Here is a 22,628-nt window from a genome sequence, read left to right on the forward strand (position 1 = left end):
TATGACAGTAAATTCCTGCGGGGCGTGGCCAACTCAGGAGCCAGCCGGAACTCCGTTCCTGTGCGTTCCTGCCCAAAAATAGCCCTGTTCATGTGGATAAACTTTTGTGTGAACCAGGATGAGAAAAAGCAGTATCAGAAATGCCAAAGTAACTGTGTTCTGTTGGCCTCATAATATGTTAACCATTCCTCAGTCCGCCTGTACACTTTTATCATTTAGCAAGTGCAGTATTAAGAAATAACTTGTATATGTACATTCCCCCCAAACAGAGTTTTTACATCACTGATACCAGTTCAAAGACACTGTTGAGGGTTCTGCTGTCTTGACTAATATGTATGTACAAGGACTTGCAGGAGGCATCACATTTCCCTGTCCCTCACTGTTTCCTTTTCCCCTTTCATGAAAACCCCCATAGCTTCTCCCCTCTTCCTACTTCCTTCTCCCCTTCTAGGATTGCCAACCTACAGGTGGGGCCTGGAGATCTCCTGGAATCACAACAGAGCTCCCAACTACAGAGATCAGTTCCTCCTTTGAGTTGCCAGCTTGGGAAATTCCTGGAGATTTGCAGGTGGAGCCTTGGGAGAGAGAGGTTTTGGGATGGAAGCAACCTCAGCAACATATAATGCCATAGAGGTCCTTTCTGCACTGACAGCTTTCTCCGGAGAATCCAAGGAGTCGAGCCTTAAGGGTTGACTTTGCAGTCTCATGCATTCCCTCTGCACTGTTTTTTCCCCCTCCAGTTTATTTATTTGTGTATTCTGTATGCATTCTGCATCTACAAGCAAAACCCACATTTTTGAGCTAACTGGTTGCTTTGTATAAGAGGAAGAGAAAGGCAGACCCAACCCCTCCCTCCCTCCATGATTCTGCAAAAAGAAAGGGAAGGGAGGGGGAAATCCAGGCCCACACATGCAAGACTGACACATTTGGGAGCAGGGAATCACCTAGTCCTTTATATTTACTTATTCCTTCTTATGCTCTCTCTGGCTTTGCCTGAGTGGGAGGACACATCCTGTTTTGTCTTTGAAGACAGAGGGAAAGAAAACAGAAAGGGGAGGGAGTGTCAACCTAAAGAGAGAGAGGTGGAAATGGGGGGGGGCAGTGGGCAGTACTTAATACCCGCAGAAACAATTCTACTTTAGAAAGGGTTAGTGATTTGAAAGTGGATGTGAACAAAGAATTGCAATAAAAGAAGTGTCCATAACTGCAAAGCAACAGTGTGCTTGAAGCAGTCTGAATGCAGATTCTTGTAAAACAAATGTAGATACAAGAAAGAGCCCTGACACAAACTGGAAGTGAAAGCAGGAGGGAATGTAGAACAAAAGAACAAAAGAACAGGATGTGCTCAGAAACCAAGGCAAAATATGAGCGTAGAAAGGGCCAGAGTCCAACCTTCCAGAGAAGTAATTTCTCCTAGGAAACTAATCTCTGTCATCTGGAGAGGAGTTGTAATCCCGGGTGATCTCTAGCCCCCACCTGGAAGTTGACAACCCTAGGTCCCCTGGAGCAAATGGCTGGAGGGTGGAGTCTATGGCATTATACCCCTCTGAGGCCCCTCCCCTCCTCAAACCCCACCCTCCCCAGGCTCTTCCCCCAAATCTCTAGGAATTTTCAATTCTAGAATTGGCAACCCTATCTTCTGCCCACCTCTCCCCTTTCTCTGCCTCTTTTATCCTTTTCAGCCATTCACCAACCTTTCTTTTAGCTGTATTTATTTATTATCTATTTATTTCATTTATATCCCACCCTTCTCCACAGTAGGCAAAAGCAGTTACATTGTTCTCCTCTTGTCCTGGGAGGTAGGTGAGGCTGAAAGCATGTGACTTGTCCAAAATCACTCAGTGAGCTTCCACAGCAAGAGGGGGATTTGAACCTTGGTCTCCCAGACCCACTCTGAAGCTCTAATTGCTGCACCACACTGGCTTTCATAAGGTGGCTACTGTTGAGTTTCTGGTTTCCTGTATGGCCCAGCAACAGATGGTTTCGGGTCGCTCTGAGCTGTCTGCCCTTTTCACTCCTTTGGGAGCCTCCCGGTTGCCAGGAGGACTCCGCCTGACCTCCCAGAGAGAGGTTCGGTCACAGGGGGCTCGGTTTCAGCCCCTTCTGCAACTGGCAATTGTGCGGGGGTGTCCCTCATTGCCCTGAAGCGGGAGACATCAGCAGAGTAGGACATGGTCGCCATGTTCTACCCAGCCGCAGCCATCCATTTTTAATTACTTTGGATATAAAATTAGTACACAGCAACTCGGAAAAGGAAAAGAAGAGAAGTCTAAGTGGGGGAAATGACTCTTCGTTAAAAAAATACCCCAGGCTGTACGTTTTCAAAATGGAGGTGAGGAATGGCCAGAAAGTGATTACAAGGAATAATTGAGCATGTGCTTCATCTTTTGGGGGGGGTAAAACTCATTTGGTGGCAAAGATTTGTAGCTGTTAAAACTGAGCAAATCATCAGTGTGGGTTGATCAGTGCTATATAATTAAACGAGGTGAAAAGAGAAGGCGTAGTAAAAAAAAGAGAGAAAGAGAGAGAGATGGCGTTCCGAAAGGGCACTGAAGAGGAGGAGGAGGCGATTAATGTAGATATAGAAATTGGACAGTTATCTATAGAGCAATTTTGGAGATTACTTATGGAAGGGATACAGAAGTGGATTGAGGAAGCTTTTGAGAACTATACAAAAAACAAGCAGAATGTGTACACAAATCTTGAAAAAGATGGAGAGTTGGAGCAAAGAAGGCAGGATGTTACAGAGAAGCAGGACTGTAACCGAGAGAAGACGGTTTTTGATACACAACCTTTATTGATAATAAATGCGGAAAACTGTAAGGAGCAAAGGAGTAATTATGAGGGGACTATAAAACCTGTTTACTTAAAGACTGGACCGAGAAAGAGGACTTTTCGAAAACGTTTTGGTAAAAAAGCGGGAGAAACAGCAAAAAAGAGAACAAGCCAGGAGAAACTGATGAGAACTGGTTATGTTAAGTTTAAATTGGCAAGAAGAGATTCTCAAAAACTTTGGATTATAGCAAGAAGGAAGCTGGCAAAAAGAATATAAACTGCAAGGTGTGGCACATCATTAGTGTGAACAAGAAGGTGAAAACATATAAAGAGAACAGACATCAGGCAATGGTTGTGGGGGGGAGGGAAAGATTATTGATTTCTTGGAAAAAATTATGATATTTGATTGGGGATAGTAATTATGTATTTGTTCTGTATGGTGTTGGTTTGAATGAGAAATGAGATTAAGGACTGTTCAAATAGTAAGGCATTGATAAATGAATTTCATTTTTAACCCATATGAGATATGTGTTTAGACATATTATGTGGAGGGTTAATATATAGTAGATTTGGTGACTGAAGAGTATTGTACATCTTTAATTATGGTTAAACTTGTGCCTAAAGTCATTAACTTCAAATGTGAATTTTTAAAGGGTAAAAATAGTTATGATAACAAGAAAATATGTTTTTTGTTTTGTTCAACAGTAAGGTATAAGCTATAAAATCAATTGGTAAAGGTTGGTTGGAAACAAAACTTATGTGTAAATGAAAATTGTTGAATATTGTTTGATGAGTTGTTGTTTAGAAGTTATGGTTTTCGGCTTCATGCTATTTATTCTTTGTATGTATAAATTCATATTGTGATTTTTCTTCTTAAATATTACCTTTGTTTCTTTTCCCCCCTCTTTTTTTAGTTCATGTAATCTTCAACGCCCTCGATATATGTTAACAAGTTATTTTGAGGATTAATAATAGTGGATTTGGCGAGTGCTTAAATACTGATTCTAAAAAGGTACTATCTAAAAAATAGGAAACAGTATTAATATAATGTTTAATTTATACTAGAAAAATAGAATGTAGGTAGGTGGCTTTAGAGGTGAGATGGCTGATCCAATTTGATTGAATATGGTTAGTAAAATGTAAAAAGAAACTATTTTATAACAAAAGATAGATAAGAAAATAAGCCTCCTCTAAGGAAAATTGTTTAATGAAGGGTTTGATGAGCATTGTACATCTTTAATTATGGTAAAAATCCTACATAGAGGCAACAACTTTAAATGGGAATTTATTAGGACAAGAACAATTATGATGGAACAATTCTAAGTTAGAGTAGACAGGGAAATATATTTCTGGGTTGCCCAATAGTAAACAACATATCTGAAATATGATAAAATAAAACGTACAAGTTACAAAAATAATTGTTAAAGGTTGATAAAATGAAATTTAGGTGTAAGTGAATATGACTGTATAATTCTTTGATGAGTTGCTGGATGGAATTTATGACCGTTGGTATATCCACTTTTCTTTTCTTTTTGTTTGGAAAATAATAATAAAAAAAAAATTTGGGGGGGGGAAAGGTGGCTACTGTTGAACAGCAGCAAGCAGCCAGGCTAGTTGAGTCATACAAGTCAAGTGGTATCGTCACCCACAGGTTGCTTCCAGGGCCAGGGTTGCAAACCGCCAGGTGGGACCTGGGGATCTCCCAGAATTACAACTGATCTCCAGACAACAGAGATCTGTCCCCTTAGAGAAAATGACTGCTTTGGAGAGTGGACTCTACAGCATTATATTCAACCGAGGCCTCTCCCATCCCTAAACCCTGCCTTCTCAGACTCTACCACAATTCTCCACATATTTCCCAACCTGGAGCTGCCAATCCTAGGCCTGGCCCCAATTAGTCCCCCATAAAGGTCAAAAAATGGCCTGGAAAGAACCCTGCCCTCTCCCCCTGCCTTTTTACTCAGAGAAGGCCAGCTTGGAATACTGTAGTTGCCTAGCAACATCCACTGAGGGAATCCATCCACATGCAGTGGTTAAGTGTGTGGACTCTAATCTGGGAGACCCGGGTTTGATTTCCCCACTCCTCCACTTGCAGCTGCTGGATAATCTTGGGCAAGCCATAGTTCTGTCAGAGCTGTTCTCTCAAGGACAGTTCTGGAAAGAACTCTTTCAGCTCCAGCTACCTCACAGGGTGTCTGTTGTGGGGAGGGGAAGGGAATGGAGATTGTAAGCCACTCTGAGACTCCTTCAGGTAGTGAAGGGCGGGGTATAAATCCAATCTCTTCTTCTTCTTCTTCTTCAAGGCCCTGTGAAGCCAGGGTGCCCCTAAGAGGCTTGCACTCTTCTGAGCAGCATTGTTTGGCAATCCCTGACCTGAAGGATATCTTCCTTGCCTTGCCCCCTGCCTGGTGGAACATGCTTCTGGTTGAGATCAGGGCCCTGGGGAATTTATCACAGTTACGCAGGGCAGCTGTGCCATCAGGCTTTTGGCTGAGGCAGCGGATGTTCAAATTACACGAGCCTTCCCTGATCAATCTAATCAATCAGATAAATCTGTTCTATCTGTCTCATCTACCGTACACCACTATTTATAACAACTTGGCATATATTATTGACATGAATGTGCCCTCCAAGACAGTGCTCCCTGTAAACTGTGCGCATGAGCAGCTGCTCATTAACCCAGGAAGCCCCACTCAGCAGCAATCTGGAGCTGCACAGGGTCTTGCACTGCCCATTGCCCATTTTAAGATTTCAGCAGTTATATTCTGCTCAAGATGTGAACTGCTCCACTCTGGGGGTGGGGATTAGAGGGAACATTTACCCAAATAAATTTAATCCCCATTGTTCGATGCCAATAAAGGTTTTGAATTGAATTAATCCCCATTGTTATGTATTGGGACTGAAACTTTCCAGGACTGTTCTACCTGAGACTGGCTGAGCTTGGAGCCCAAGAGCAATAATCCACCAGGATTCTAGAAGTAACCAATCAAGTAGTAATGTTATGTAAATTGCCTATCACTGGGAGTGGGGTGTGATCACTAGATTTGAGGTCTGCTCATCAATGGAACCCACTATTTAACACCCATAGTGTACTCTGAGTCTGTACTAGGTCATCAGACATAAAACATGTTTTTCAAGAAGCAGTTCCATCAAGTGATAAGCACTACATGATGAGCAAGTATGAATGGCCTTAATTTAAATAAATTCAAATGATCTGGATTGCCCATTCCACCTAAAGGACTATGATTAGATGATGCTTAGACTATTTAGAATAAAACTTAAGTTGTACCAATGTTATTCTGGAAAATACACACAATATAAAAATATTTGTAATGTGTTTCTGAATTCCACTCCTCCCCTCAAGAAAATCTCATTTAAGGTCCAAACTGGATTTGATGCAACTTCGAGAGAGACTAACCAGTTTGTTAAATTGTACTTTGATGGGAACAGGAACACTTGCCAGTTGGAAGGGTTCTCTGAAGGAAGCAGAGTACTATCCAACCAGCTAGCAAGTCACATTCAGAAACATGGAATTGCTCCCTTAGTGAACACTGCAGAACTCATGCTGAAGAGAAAGCTCTGAAAAATAGGCTTTAGGTGCATATTTAGTATTGCAGGAGTTCTGTTTGTCAATTCACCTTGCCAAGCAGCTGTTTCCCTGAAATCATTAATAAAACAATTATTGTATAGCTCAGCCATCTGACAAACAGAGCTAAATGACATTACCCTCCCTACTAAACTGTCCTGACATATGGTTAAAGATCCACGTCATCTTTTGCACTTTGCAACAGGAGTTAACAAATGTCTAACTTAAATATAAATGGAGTAGTTAGAGGAGCCTAGTATTTCGTGCAGAATGTTTCACCTGCCAAGAAACCAGGGCAGAACATTTATTTCATCTAATGGGGACTGCTGATTTGGACCATCTGCTCTGAGTCCCACCCTTCAAATTAATTCCAAAAATTCTGGGGATACTTAGGTAAGTTCATTACTTTATATTGTTCCTTTTCCATTCCACTAGCAACATTATCATCCCATCCAATATTTAACCATTCAAGAAATACAAGGGGTGACATGATTGAGGTTTACAAGATTATGCATGGGATAGAGCAGGTAGAGAAAGAAGTACTTTTCTCCCTTTTTCACAATACAAGAACTCGTGGGCACTCCATGAAATTGCTGAGCAGTCAGGTTAGAACAGATAAAAGGAAATACTTCTTCACCCAAAGAGTGATTAACACATGGAATTCACTGCCACAGGAGGTGGTGGTGGTAACAAGTATGGATGGCTTTAAGAGGGAATTGGATAAATATATGGAGCGGAGGTCCATCAGTGGCTATTAGCCACAAGGTATAGAAAGGAACTCTCAGTCTAGGGCAAGTGATACTCTGTATTCTTGGTGCTTGGGGGGGGGCAACAGTGGGAGTGCTTCTAGTGTCCTGGCCCCACTGCTGGACCTCCTGATGGCACCTGGTATTTTTGGCCACTGTGTGACAGAGTGTTGGACTGGATGGGCCATTGGCCTGATCCAACATTGGCTTCTCTTATGGTCTTATGTTCAGATGCCATTCCTCTGCACTGCATTATTTTCAGTGGCATGCACTTTTCAGTGCACACTCCGATACAACAAAGCACTGGCCCAGCAGTTGCCTCAGCAATATGAACAATTCTCTCCTTAAGCGTCAGCAAAGAGACCAGTGGATTTCACCAGGGAGAAAAAGAGGTGCACGAAGGATTGGAAGATTTAAAGCATACCCCCCACCCTAAATAGCAACTTTTGAACATAAAACTCAACCTCATCAAAATGTCAATGCTAGTTTTGTGGCAGGTCACCAGTTAATATTTATTGTTCAGATCAATAAAATATCCTGATCGTCATGGAGAGCAGCAGTCAAACTGATATTTTGATCACTGGCTTTTGTGATGTATGATACTGATGCTCTGCAGTTTATTATGATTTACGCATAATCTATAAGGTGGGGGTACTATTTTCAGGTTATTGGTTATTTAAATTGTAAATTGGTTTAAATATATATATGGTAATTTAAAATTTGCACTAGCCTACTGTTGTGGGTGAACTAAATTAAGACAGCCAAGAGACAAGACATTTATTCAGAGAGTTAGTTCAGTTGGTTAGAATATTTACTCACTGCATTTTTCCTAGTGCAACATACAAGAATAAAAAGATGATAAAAATAAAATAAGAAGTACAGTTGAATACACAAACTGAATAGCCAGCTGTATCTTTGACTAATCCTGTGGGCCAGAGTGTTCAAAGCCACAGGGCATAAGCCCCAGGCTAACAGACAAGAGCCATTTGGCTCTTACCTTTCAGATTATATGTCTAACCACATCCAATGTATATGTCTGCAGGCAGGAAAAAAATAAACTGTAAGGTGCCAAAATGTGAGATGCCAACATTGCCTTGAAGTAGCTGCATTGATCACCACTTTACTATGAGATGTTTGCTAATGTAATGGAAAAAATACTACATTTTCATCCAATAAAAAGCTAACTGATAGCCATGAAATGTATATGTTCTACATGAATGAATCTCTGATTCCACTTGGGACTAGAAATGGGGAAAACATGTGTTCTAGTAGACATTTGCATGAAATGCACTTGTAGATGGCAAACTTTGGGGGGATTAGACCAAAGGAGCTCAATGGATATACATAAAGGCACAATATATTTATATTATTAGCAAGAACACTTGTCAGCAAACTTACATGATTTCTTAACCAGCTAGCCAAATACTGGTAGCAGTCACATACTGTGGCTGCTAGGTAGCTTGAAGACAATCAGGAAAACAAGCTATTATACCTAGATTTGCCATTTGCTTGCTGGCAGCTGGCAATACCTCACCCTTGATAATCTGAGGAGCAGAAGAAAAAGAGGGGTATTGATGGTGATTCTCCCTTAGTCTCTGTGGTAACGAAATTCCTAGAGTGTCATTTGTGTCATCACTTCCTCTTGAAATTCCAGTCTCCCCAGGCACCACCTCCAAAATCTCCCAGCCTTTGCTAGTGCAAGGCTGATAATCCTAACTGGGTCTATTTGGCTAAATTCAGCTTGCTGAGTGACACATAATGCAAGCTTGCTTGATATACCCCTGTTGAATATCAGCTAAAGCTGTAGTATTTGAATTGACTCTGTATTTTTGAAAAATGCCATGACATTATGCATATAGGGAGCTATGGGGAGCAATTTGTCTGATGTAAAAAGAAAGGTGAACATCCATTAAAGCATTGCATCGTCAGCAGGTGCATTACACAAGTCTATATCACATATCACTAAAGCTGTGAAATGCATGAAATGGCCAAAGCCTGAATTTCCTGACAGAATTGCCTATTTCTTCATCAACACTGACAGTTTCTCAAACCTGTTAATTATTATTAAAGGGAAGTAATGAGGAGAAACGTGTGCCAAAGTCCATTTTGAGATAAAGAGGCAAAGCCAACACTTTTTTGGCAGCCATGAGCCAAACACCAGCTACTCCAGAGTCACCCAGCAACAAGCCTGAAGAGAAAAACTTTGCCTTTGAAATTCCTGACATCATTGTTGTGGTTGTTTATTTCATCTTTGTCCTTGCCGTTGGAATATGGGTGAGTCCTAAGACTAAACTACTTCACAATAGATTCAATTGCCAGGTATCTCTTGATTTTAAGAAATGCCCCTTTACTGAAGAATTCACAGATTTCTAGGATATGACTGATGCTCATTAATTTAAAAAATCTTAGAATTAATCTAGACAAGATGCTAGAACTTCCATGTTTGAAGCTCCTAAGCATGTTGTTGTTGTTGTTGTTGTAGTAAATAGTAAGCAGGTGGACCCATTTCTAATCAGAACTGCAGTTTGGGAAGACAAATGCAACAGAGTACATACAGATATTTTTCTCAGTTTGTGGCACTAAATTCCCTTTGTGGCACTAAAAATTCCCTTTGTGGCACTAAATTCCCTTTGTGGCACTAAAATGACATGGAGGGGAAAAGTTGAGATGCCATAATCCTGATCCAAATCGAGCCCATTTATGGCTGTTATTTTTTAAAAAATAGCAGGGAGCTTTGAATGCAGAACTTTCAATGTCCTATCTAACTGGGAACCTAGGTCCTTGTGACTACCCAGGAGAGAGCTTAAGTTCTTCTTTATATTTGATGTATGCTAGTAGGTAGAAATCTAATATCAGCTCTGTTTCTGTCTTGTTTGCAGTGCTGTCTGCTTACAACGGGGATTTTTTTAAAAAAAAATCATATATATATTTGCACCATTGGTTTTATTTTCTAAGATATTCCCTCTAAGTACCTGCCTTCTCCAAGCCGTGGAATTAGAGAAAACAGGCTTGGAGAAGGCAGGCACTTAAAGGACAGTCCCTCTAAGTGCATGCCTTCTCCAAACCCACTCCTTGGCTCCCTGCTCTGCGGTGAAAATCTGTGTGCTAGGGGTCAGAAATTGGTTTGCTAGTGCAGGCTAGCACACCTTAGGGGGAACCCTGCTTGCAACTTCATAAATTGTAGGTATTGAAAACTATTCTAGCATTAATCCCTGGATGTGTAAAGAGGATACAATCATAGGAATCCTTAGCCTTGCTTACATGCCTCTTCACTCCCTCCATGGCAGAGGAAAGCATATATACATATGACTATTTCACCCTATAATTAACTGCTTCATACTTTGAACTGAAAGAATGTTTGTCTTTAGTCTTCTAAAGAGAGCCAGTTTGGTGCAGTGGTTAAGTATGCAAACTCTAATCTGGGAGAACTGGGTTTGATTCCTCACTCCTCCACTTGCACCTGACTGGATGACCTTGGGCAAGCCGTAGTTCTGATAAGAGCTGTTCTTGATAAAGAGCAGTTTCTGGCAAGAGCTCTCTCAGCCCCACCTACCTCACAAGGTGTCTGTTATGGGGAGGGGAAGGGAAAGGAGTTTGTAAGCCGCTCTGAGACACCTTTGGGTAGTGAAGGGTGGGGTATAAATCCAATCTCCTCCTCCTCCTCCTCCTCCTCTTCCTCTTCTTCTTCTTCTTCTTGATAGCTAGTTTGCAGGCCAAAATGGTTTGCCTTCTAATTCACAACCAGGTTTATGCTGCCTGGAGATTTGCTATGGAAAAGTTGCAGAAAGCAAGTAAAAAGCACAGGAGTTTCAATATTTTAAAAAATAATATACTATAACTTTATGAACACAAAATATTTGGAATGTGGTCTACCTTCTTTCAGCTATCATTTAAGCAGTGTTAAAGCATTCATTACAGTAGCTTGTTTCACTGATTTGTATTTAGTTATTTAACTGCATTTTCCATTGTTCAGTAAAATCCTTCTTTGATTTTTTTTAAAAAATCATTTTTTTCTAGCACACACTGAAGCACTAACATTATAGGGATAGATGACAAAGATGATCTAGGAGGGCTTATTAAAGCATCCAAATCATAATTGGGTAAATGAAATGGAGTAGGAAGGCAACACTCTTTTTTCAGATGGAAATACCAACTTTCTGAAACATAAGTTTTTACTTCATTTCAGTCTTCTTTGCGAGCCAGTCGGGGAACAGTTGGAGGCTATTTCTTGGCTGGAAGATCCATGACATGGTGGCCTGTAAGTATAAAATATAAGCCATGTGTTCCATACAATAGGTTAGATTGATTCTAGGCTTAAGGAACAGAAGAAGAGCCAGAATAACAAGCAGGCTTCCAACATGCAAATGCAAATATGATTGTCACACAACCACCTCTTTCTCCTCCCTGCCTTCATGGTTGTGCCACCTAACCTAGCCTGAGAATACAAATAAGATTAGGATGCCTCCAAAACAACAACAGTTTCCAAATTCTTTTTTCAAAATAAAGCAGAATTTGTGTTAAGGAAAATCCAAATTATGTCAATTAAATGTGCACAATTCATTGTGCTTTTGTTAGCCATAGGAGAGGACAGTTCACATGGCTCCTAAGACTTGGTTAGCTGCAGCCCAAGCATTCCCAGGTGTACTCCCACAGTTGTAATTATTGTCTTTAACTCTATCCTGAAAATATATCATAGTGTGTTTGTGTATCCCTTTAAAAACAAACATGGAAAAATAATCTCCCTTATAAATAAAAGCAGTATAGTGGTGGCACTTCTCTATAACATTCCACATGCTCCAAAATCAGTTCACTCTCTGATCTGTCATTCAGAGGGTCTTTCTATCCACTGGCTGCTTTGCCTGAGTCCTGTCTCCAACATTCTAAGCAGTTTGCTGTTCGTCTCCCCCCCATAGCCAGTCAGAACACAGAGGTTATTTGCATATGCAACTTGATTGGCTTTTGCCTCTAAGATGGAAGAGATCAGTTCCCCTGGAGAAAATGGTGGGCTCTGTATCCTTATATGCTGCTGAGGTGGCCCCCATATGACAGGCAATGTGATGTAGCAGTCAGGGCTTCAGAGCACGGGAGAGGCTGCAGGTGTGTGTGGAAAGCTGAAGAGTGAGGGGGAAATAAAGGTAGGTTGATGATTGGCTGGGAAGGAGATAGGGTTGCCAACTCCAAGTGAGAAATTCCTGGAGATGTGAGGGCTGGAGCCTGGAGAGGGTGAGGTTTCAGGAGGCGTGGGACCTCAGACAGGTACAAAGCCATAGACTCCACCCTCCAAACTAACTATTCCCTTCTGGGAAACCATTGTTGCCAATCTCCAGGTGAGGGCTGGAGATCACTCAAAATTACAACTGTTCTTTAGGTAGCAGAGATCAGTTCCTCTGGAGAAAATGGTGGATTCAGTGTCATTATACCCTGCTGAGGTCGCCACAGCAAATTGACACTGAGTGTCCAAGGCCAGGGCACCCGCCCAGAGCCTCTTTCTAGAGGTCGTTGTATTTATTTCCACAACGGGCCTTTTTCCTAGTTCTAAGATAAAGCTAATAACACTCAAAGTCTATATTCCTCTAATGATGGAGAGCTCAAATATTCAGTACCAAGAACAAGACAGAGAAGAGATGACAGCCCATATTTTCTCTCCGTCACATTTTTAGCCCACCCTTTCTCCAAGGAGCTCATAGCATTGTTCATGGATCTCTGCTCCTCCATTTTATGATCACAACAATCCTGGGAAGCAGGATAGGCTAAGAAAGACTGAACCAAGGTCACCCAACTACATTTATATCTCATTGTAAATTGTCACTGTGCAATTCTAAGCAGAGTTATACCCTTGTACGTCCATTGCATATATATATATGTATGTGTGTGTGTGTGTGTGTGTGTGTGTGTATCTTCTCATACTTAAAAAAAGAAGAAGAAATGAAGCACTGCTCTTAGGAGAGGAATAAAGAAGGTTAAAGTTGCTTGAATCTTTGTTGTCCTGCTAAAGTTTTCAGACCCCTCAAGGACAGTACAAATTGGAAAAACCAGGGGAACACAGTCTGAGATCGCAGTACAAACAAAAATACTGTGATCAATCTATAATATATAAATATTGAAGTACTTCAAAGACGGAATGGAGCAGCCTTCAAACTGGGCACATTTTTCCGGTTCGTGTCTAACCCTACTGGTAAATCTCCCCCCTCCACTGCCAGTTGTCAGGAGAGACCTAGTAATCCTATGCCCTGCCAAACATAGATTGTGCTATCATCATAGCCTTATTGTAGAATGAGAAGAACTGCAAATATTGCAGGATCCTTCCCTCAGATCTTCTCAAGTTCATTACATATTTAAAAAATATAAATACATGGTTTGCAATGTCTTTGTAATGGTTTGTAGTGGTTTTGTGTGTAAATCTGGAAATTTTAAAACATGCAGTTATGCATACGTCACCAGCCATGTAGTGCCAGCAATTCAAAATTAACAAATGCAAGCAGCATAGTATTGCAGGAGTGTTTAAAATGCTGGTTCCAACATACGCACAAACACAAATTAACACCTCCTGCCAGCAGTGTTTTGTAGAGTAACATCAATATTGGCAAATTGCAAGATATCATAGTCCCACTGTACACTGCATTGGTCAGAACTGCACCTGGAGTACTGTGTGCAGTTCTGGAGATCACTTCAAAAAGGATGTAGACAGAATGAACCTAGTGCAGAAGAGAACAAGGATAATCAGGGGCCTGGAGACCAAGCCCTATGAGGAAAGGCTGAGGGATCTGGGAATGTTTAGTCTGGAGAAGAGAAGCCTGAGGGGGGACATGATTGCTCTCTTTAAACATTTGAAGGGCTGTCACTTAGAGGAGGGCAGGGACCAGTTCCTGTTGACAGCAGAGGATAGGACTCAAAATAATGGCTTTAAATTAAGGATGGGAAGGTACCAGCTGGATATTAGGAAAAACCTTTTTTACAGTAAGAGTTGTGCAACAGTGGAATCAGCTGCCTAGGGTGGTGGTGAGCTCCCCCTCACTGGCAGTCTTTAAGCAGCAGCTGGACAAACACTTCTCAGGGCTGCTCTAGGCTGATCCTGCATTGAGCAGGGGGCTGGACTAAATGGTCTGTATGGATCCTTCCAACTCTGTGATTCTATGATTCTAAAAACAAAAGTCAAATCCTTCTGACAGCACAGCACCTCTGCAAGGAAGATGGAAATGCTTCTAAGGTAAAAAGCCGGGGCCTTTTTTGAAATAAAATGAAAAAAATCCTCAAACGTTAAAGAGCTATTTCTATTCTGCTTTGACTTAAAACTATGGCAAGATTCCCTGTCTAGTAACTTCATTTATAGAGCAACTGTGTTACGAAGACTGAAACTCTCTGTATGAAACTGCCCAGGCATAAATCTCCGAAATGATTCACTGGGAAGGCATAAACCTTTTGAAGGACACATTTTCTTTGGAGCAGAAAGGAAATATAACGATAATTTAAAGACCCAGAGAAATAAGTGTCAGAGGAGTAAATATCCTTTTCACTCTGTCACAAAAACACATGGCTGTAGATTTCTCAAGTGCTTACCTGCTAGCTGAATGCAGTTTAGAAACTACAGGTTTGTTTTCCATCCTGTGGGTTACATTAATTGTAAAATTCTGTGGGCTAAGTTTTCCTCATGCCTACACTGGAGACATATACTGTTATATACCACTATATAACAAAAAAAATGTTATTGTTTTAATGCGCTTTGTGCTCCAGTTTCTCCCAAGTGACATTTAAAAACTGGCTTACCTGTAGCCTCTACAGTCACATTGCAAGAAATTTAAGAGGCTGACAAGAAACCAAGTACTCCCAGTCTCTCTCTTCTTGCTAGAATAATTTGCTCAGGGAGAACACAGCCATATGAACAGAATCAGGAATTAGTCCAAGCTGAATATATGGGGGTTTCATGCATAAAATGGCTTTCCTGTGGCCCTGGACAGAACAATTGTTTTGTATATAGATGACTTTTAATTCCCATGATCACTGAGTTCATGGTAAACACAGATGAAATTCATATGGGCATTTTCCAGCTCATGACTGCAATCCTAGATACACTTTCTTGGAAGTAAGTCCTATTAAACATGGTTGAACTTGATTCTGAGTTGGCATGCACAGAATGGCTCTGTTAGTTGTATAAAACTCACCACCACATGCTGACTTCAGTAATTTGTGTGCCTTCACATTCCATCCTACATGTAGGTTACCTGCATTGTACAAAAGCCAGAATAATAAACTGAAGGAAGCATAAGATAACTTTCCTCAAGATCACAACACACCAAGTCATGTTGGAGCAAGCCTTAAGGTGTCTCTTGAATTTATAAAACAGTTCTACACAGAAGCTATTTCCCGTGTAAAAGTATTATCCAGAGCTCTAGACTACAAAAAATTATTTTCTCCTAAAAGTAGGGTTGCCAGCTCCAGGTTGGTAAATTCCTGGATATTTTGTGGGTACAGCCAGAGGAGGGTGAGGTTTGGGGACAGGAGGGACTTCAGTGCCATAGAGTCCAAAGCAGCTATTTTCTCCAGATGAACTGATCTCTATTGCCTGAAGAGCAGCTGTAATTCCAGGAGATCTCCAGCCACCACCTGGAGGTTGGCAGCCTTACCCAGAAGTTATGTCACAACATTAGATAGATAGCTATGTTCCTCCTTCCTGTCACTCTGGTCTGTGGTGGGAAACAGGAGCTGGGATTGGGATCCCACACCCTGTTATAGACCCTACTATGGGCTCCATAGGTTTCCAGAAGTTCCCAAAGAACTGACACAAGAGATCCAGGTTTACTTACGAGGACAGCTTTAATAACACATCAGAGTTATCAAAGCAGATTCAGTGCTAAAGTCCAAACAGCTGGTCTCGAGATGCTCACACATACGCAGTGGAGCTTAGCCAAACCCTTGAGACAAAGAGCATAACTAAAACTAGGCATCTTATACCCTAAATGCTGGCTACAAACTCGAAAACTTGGATGAGCCAGGCCATCCTGCATCTGGCTTCCAGTGGTTGGAAGAAACAACCCAGGCCTTGAAGATAAGCACTAAGGACAAGCAAATTTCCCCTGAGAGCAGCTCATACTGTCCTCTCTTGAGAGACTCAGGGTAACTTGCAAAAAGAGAGTTACCCAGTTACACTAGCAAAGATGGAATTACACATCCCCATCAGGGGCTTAGGGTTGCCAAGTCCCTCCTGACCACCAGCAGGGGGTAGGGTTGCCAGCTCCAGGTTGGGAAACTCCTGGAGATTTGGTAGTGGAATCTGAGGACGACAGGGACCTCGGTGGGACACAATGCCATAGAGTCCACTCTCCATAGCAGCCATTTTCTCAAGGGGAACTTATCTCAGTAGTCTAAGCTGTAATTCTGGAGGATCCCCAGGTTCTCACCTGGAAGCTGGCATCCCTAGGGAACAAAGGCCGCAGCTTGTGGTAATTAATGACAACAGGCCCTGACCCGGGGTGGAGAAGTAGGAAGAGACATTTCAGCCCTCAATCTTTCCCCACCCCCAAACTGTGTATGACATTTTTACAAACGTAGGAAAAAAGTTTGTGTAGCATGAATTGTTTCACAAACTCCTTTCTCTGCCTCTGTGTTCCAGGATACAGGGAGGGCCTGTGGTTTGGCATAAGTGTTGAAAGGAAAGTGATAAACTTTTGATTGCTTTTGGCCATGTGGCATTGTTGCACAGCTTTATATGCTTTCTTTATCCTGTCTACTTCGATAAGGATGTATACCTTATAGAAGGTGTTTGCATTTCTTGGGAGCCATCCTATTTACCCAAGATATGAATGCATATTCCAGCAGTCAGTCTTTTAATCAGAGACATCCCAGATGAGATGTTTGCACTGTTTGCTTCAGGAAAGGTTTCCAGTCTCATAGAGTATTAATATTTTAACTATTTAAAAGCTGATAGAGTGGTCAAATTCCATTACTCATAGGTGAGGGTTCATCGTTGCAGTGACAGAAAGGCCTACTATTCAGGGGCAGGGGAGAGAAAGAGAGATAGTGCAGTTTATTGAAGAAAATACTTTTCAAAATGATACCTAGGGTTGCCAAGTCTGGGTTAGGAAATTCCTGAATATTCAGGGGGTGGAACCTGAGGAAGGTGGTGTTTGGGGAGGTAAGGGAACTCAGCAGGGTATAATGCTATCGAGCCCACCCTCCAAAGCTGCCATTTTCTCCAGGGGAAATTGTCTCTTTTATCTGGAGTTCAATTGTAATTCCAGGACGTATCCAGTCCCCACATGGAGGTTGGCAGACTAAATGTTAGGCCTATAAGCTTTTGAAAGACATAAAACTCTTCTAAAGGTATAGGTACTGAAAGATACTTTCAAAAAAAAAGAATTAGAAATTGGCGGTACTATGTGGCAAGCAATGTTTCCTTGCTATAGTTTCAGGTGCATTAAATAATGATCAGAAAGTTTTGAGCAGAAGCCATTTTGACAGGGAATATTATTAGTGGGTAGGGTTACCAACCTCCAGGTGGGGCCAGGAGATCTCCCAGCATTACAACTGATCTCCAGACTACAGAGAGCAATTCCTTGGAGAAAATGGCTGCTTTCAGCGGTACATAGGCTGTACTCTATGGCATTATACCCTGCTGTACTCTATGGAAAAGTCTGAGGAAGGGTTTCTCACCTAATTCTTGTTCTCAAGTTACAGCGGACACACATGCAATCTATGTACAGTGAACACTTGATTCTCATGCTACACTCAGCACATGTAAAGCTGAACATGTGATACATACCCCACATTTATCTAGGTACTGGTCCCTAGTTTCAATTGCAAAAGGAATATGCATTGGCTCTTTCTTACAAACAAATGTACAAACATATATGCAGGGATGTAACACTAACATGTGAACAAAGCTTTAGTGGAAGGGGTCATGACATCCAGTTCAACCCATTATTTCTAACAATCATTCATCAAATATTTATCTTACATCTTTCATCTACATTTTCTGAAATCCTTTCTCTTCTCTCCTCTCTGTCTCACAAGCCCCGTTCACAAGTTACAATGAACACATGTACAATCTGTGCACAGTGTACAACTGATTGTTTTTTATAACAATTGGAGTTTTGGGTTGAGTTGTCACCAATATATGGATGACACTGAGTTTGTACTTCTGGCCAATTCCAGGGAAGCATCCGAAACCCCAAACCAGTGCCAGGAGGCAGTTTTGGAGTGGTTGTGGGCTAATAAACTGAAACTTAATCCTGACAGTGTTGCCAGACCCCCGGTTCCATGGGGGTTTCCTGATTTGGAGGGGCTGTTTCCCACCGCCAGCCAGCTGGCTGGTGGGGGGAAGCCCCACCCCCAAGAGGGACCATCTGTCCTCCCCCCCTTCCCAGCAGTGTTTAAAGCCCTTTAATCACTGCTGGGGAGAGGCAGGGCCACACTCCAAGCCCTGAATTTGGAGATTAGAGTGCAGTAGGCTTGCGCAGCCTCTCTGCCCCTTCCCAGCAGCATTTAAAGACTTTTAAGCGCTGCTGGGGAGCTGCGGAGGCTGCACTCTGAGCCCTGTATTTGGGGCTCAGAGCACAGCACGCTCGCGCAGCCTTCCCCTCCTTCCCAGCAGCATTTGGGGCTTGGAGTGCAGCAGGCTCGTGCGGCCTCCCCCCCCCCGAATTTGGGGCTCAGAGTGCAGCAAGCTTGTACAGCTCCCCAATGTGATGACATCACTTCTGTGTGATGTCATCGCATCGGGGACATCCCCCCTCCTCCAGTAATGCCTCCCAAAGTCCCCCTCTGGGGACTTTGAGGGACCTGGCAACCTGTTGGATCCCCAAGCATCGAGAATAAATCCACGTTTTCAAGAAAAGCAAAATTTATTTCAAAGCGTTGAAGACATACTCAAACACGTTCTTTGTTAGAACTGGGGATGCACAGTTAGGTCAAGCATAATAAAGGAAATTCAAACAGATACAGATCCAATGAATAGCATTCCCGCTGGCGGGCTAATGAAACGGTTGCGCGCCCAGTCCATGGGAACCAGGCAGAACATCAGACAAAACACAGGTGCAGTACTCATGAGAAAAGCAATAGGCAAGCATTACAGCATCTTCTCCCCCACACAACCTCCAGCAGTTATCTTGTGCATTCCAACGCAGGAGCAGGATGATAGAAAATAAGCCGGGTGCAAGAGGGAAAGGATATGTACACAGAGGTCACAGAAAACAGAATGGCAGCTTGCTGACATACTGCCCCCCTTAAAATACACTTACAATACACCTCCCGGGTCGGGCGGGAGATCTCCCGGGCTGGGCGGGAGACCTCCCGGTTTGTCCGGGAACCTCTTGTTGATACTACGGATCAGGTAAGGGGCCCGAATATCCCCTTCTTCCACCCATTCGCGGTGCTGGGGACCGAAATCAACCCATTCGATAAGGTACCAGAGTTTACCACGTTTCAATTTACAATCAAGGATATCAGCGATCTCAAAATGTTCATCCCCTTCCAAAATGACAGGTGGAGGAGGAGTAACTGCTGGTCTCCAGGGAGACGGGCCAGGATCCTTCTTCAACAGGCTCATGTGAAAAACAGAATGCAGAGCACGTAAATTCTTAGGCAAAACAACATCAACCGCCACATCATTTATGACTTTACGCACTTTGAATGGACCAATGAACTTCCACCCCAATTTCCTGCTAGGTCGCAGCATCTTAATGTTCTTGGTCGAGACATACACAAGATCCCCAGGTTTCAGATCAAACCCCACCACCCTACCCTTGTCTGCCTGGGTCTTGTAAGCAGCCTTGGCTGCGTCAAGCGTTTGGCATAGCAGAGGCCATGCATTTTGCAAGGACATACACCATTTATCAGCGTCCCCCACAGGACGTTGGCCCATCCCCTCCAGGAAAGGGAGGGGGGGCTGTCGTAACCAGAAACAGCTTTATAAGGAGACATGCCCGTGGAGCTATGGACAGTATTGTTATAACAATATTCAGCAAGAGGCAACAATTCACACCAATCATTTTGTTGATAATTAGTAAAACAACGAAGATATTGCTCCAGGGTCTGATTAACTCGTTCTGTTTGTCCGTCAGTCTCAGGATGATACGCGCTGCTGAGCCCTTGTTCCACCCCTAAAATGGAAAGAAGTTCCCTCCAAAACTTAGAAACAAATTGGGTCCCCCTGTCAGAAATTAATTTAGCAGGTAATTGATGAATTTTCACCACGTGAGACATAAACGATTTCGCCAACCTCTGAGCTGTAGGCAAGGAAGGAAAAGGCACAAAATGAGCTTGCTTAGAAAATAAATCAACAACCACCCAAATAACAGTGTTCCCTTTGCTCGCAGGGAGGTCAGTAATAAAGTCCATGGACACCACTTCCCACGGTCTCGATGGGGTAGGGAGTGGCTGCAGAAGACCAGGAGGCTTGCCCACTCTGGGTTTAGTCAAGGCACAGGTTTGGCAGGACCGAACAAAAGTCAAGAGGTCTTTGCGCATCTGTGGCCACCAGAACTGTCTGCGGATGAGTTGCAGAGATTTAACAAAACTCCAATGCCCTGCCAGTTTCGAACCATGAGCAGAATCCATCACCTCCCTCCTCATCGAAATAGGCACATACAGTTTGTCTCCAGAATAAATCAGACCTTCAGGGCTACGGACACAATCTGGCAACGCTTTCAGGGAGGCATCATCATCAGCAGTAAAAGCAGACATATATTTCTGGACCCAGCCCCCCCCCCCCCAGGGAAAAGGGAAGGCGAAGTTTCATCAGAGCGCGGAATCGAGCGCGCTTGCGCACGGGTGACCACAGCCCCCCCCAGGTGGGAGGGGGAAAAAACAGAGTCCATGATGATTTCACGCTGACTGTCATGTTGTGGGAGGCGTGAGAGCGCGTCAGCCAGGGAATTAGCCGTCCCAGGGAAATGACGAAGAGTGAATCGAAACTTAGCAAAGAAGTCCGCCCAACGAAGTTGTTTAGCGTTGAGAGAACGGGGGGATTTCAGCATTTCCAGATTTTTATGGTCAGTCCAGACTTCAAATGGCAGTTGCGCCCCCTCCAACCACTGCCTCCAAGTGGAGAGAGCCAGCCGGATCGCTGATGCCTCCTTCTCCCAAATCCCCCAGTTTCGTTCAGCGTCAGAAAACTTTTTAGACACAAATGCGAGGGGGTGTAAACGACCATCTTCCCCTTCTTGCAAAATAGCGGCCCCCATTGCCACATCCGAGGCATCAGTTTGGACAATGAATTTTTTAGTTTCATCAGGGCGCGCTAGCACTGGCTCAGATGTGAACATCAGTTTAAGTTTCTCAAAAGCCTCTGCGCAAGCAGGGGACCATTTAAGCGGGGCGCCTGGTTTCGTAGCATCAAACCCCTTCCCCTTGGTCTTTAGCAAATCAGTCAGAGGAAGGGCAATTTGAGCGAAATTCTGGATGAAATTTCTATAAAAATTGGCGAATCCGAGGAACATTTGCAATTGTTTGCGGGTCCTGGGGGGTTCCCAGTCAAGTACAGCCTGTATTTTAGCAGGGTCCATTTCCACCTTCCCCCCAGAGATGCGATAACCCAAAAAGTCAATGCATGTCTTGTGGAATTCACATTTTGACAGCTTTGCAAACAGGTGGTGTTCATAAAGTCGCTTAAGGACCTGGCGCACCAATTTAATATGCGACGGGAGGTCCTGAGAGTACAGCAACACGTCATCAAGGTAAAGGACCACTCCTTTGAACAAGAACTCATGTAGGACCTCATTGATTAGGTTCATGAAGACCCCCGGAGCCCCTTGAAGCCCGAAGGGCATAACGAGGTACTCAAACTGCCCCAAAGGGGTATTAAATGCAGTCTTACTTTCATCCCCCTCCCGAATGCGCACACGGAAATATGCATCTCGGAGGTCAAGTTTCGAGAAGATTTTGCCCTTGGTGGCCTCAGCTACCAAGTCCTTGATTAGCGGGAGGGGGTAGGCATTGGACAAAGAAACAGCGTTCAGACCCCTATAATCAGTGCACAATCTAAGCCCCCCGTCTTTCTTCTTTCGGAAAAGTACAGGCGCGGCGAAAGGGGAGGAAGCCGGGCGAATGAAACCTCGGGCTAGGTTTTTATCAATAAAGTTCCGCAGTTCAACTTTCTCAGCCGGCCCCATCGCATAGATTTTACCTTTAGGTAATTTACAGTCAGGCAAAAGTTCAATAGCACAGTCAGTAGAGCGATGGGGGGGCAATTCGTTAGCTTCATCTTCGCCAAACACTTTCGCCAAGTCTCTATACTCTCGAGGCAAAGAAGCTAACTCTTCCGGCTGCAAAGCGCCGCAGGGGAACTGTGCGGTCGGCTGGTCCCCCCACGAGTCCAACCAGCAGTGATCTACACATTTAGCCGACACAAATTTGACAACCCCTTCTTCCCACAAGATGTAAGGGTCATGGGTAAACAACCAGGGACTCCCCAGTACTAAGTCAAACTGCGATTTAGGGGTAACAATGAAGGATCTGGATTCCCAATGATCGCCAGCCCCCAACCGCAAAGCCATAGTCTCGTGTGTACAAGGTTCCATGGGTGCCCC

The 22,628-nt window shown here is 43.2% G+C and overlaps 1 protein-coding gene across 1 annotated transcript in view; it reads left to right on the forward strand.

Annotated features, from left to right (window-relative positions):
* The window catches only part of SLC5A9 (solute carrier family 5 (sodium/sugar cotransporter), member 9), a 92,749-nt gene that overhangs the window by 5,935 nt on the left and 64,186 nt on the right, over window positions 1–22,628 (forward strand). The window contains exons 2-3 of the mRNA XM_015408590.1: window positions 9,178–9,381; window positions 11,294–11,365. Coding sequence (XP_015264076.1) covers window positions 9,253–9,381; window positions 11,294–11,365 — 201 coding nt within the window. The 5' untranslated portion in view covers window positions 9,178–9,252. The remainder of the gene's footprint in view (window positions 1–9,177; window positions 9,382–11,293; window positions 11,366–22,628) is intronic.

Source organism: Gekko japonicus, unplaced genomic scaffold (genome assembly GCF_001447785.1).
Source record: "Gekko japonicus isolate JY-2015 unplaced genomic scaffold, Gekko_japonicus_V1.1 scaffold1494, whole genome shotgun sequence".
Classification (NCBI taxonomy): Eukaryota; Metazoa; Chordata; class Lepidosauria; order Squamata; family Gekkonidae; genus Gekko; species Gekko japonicus.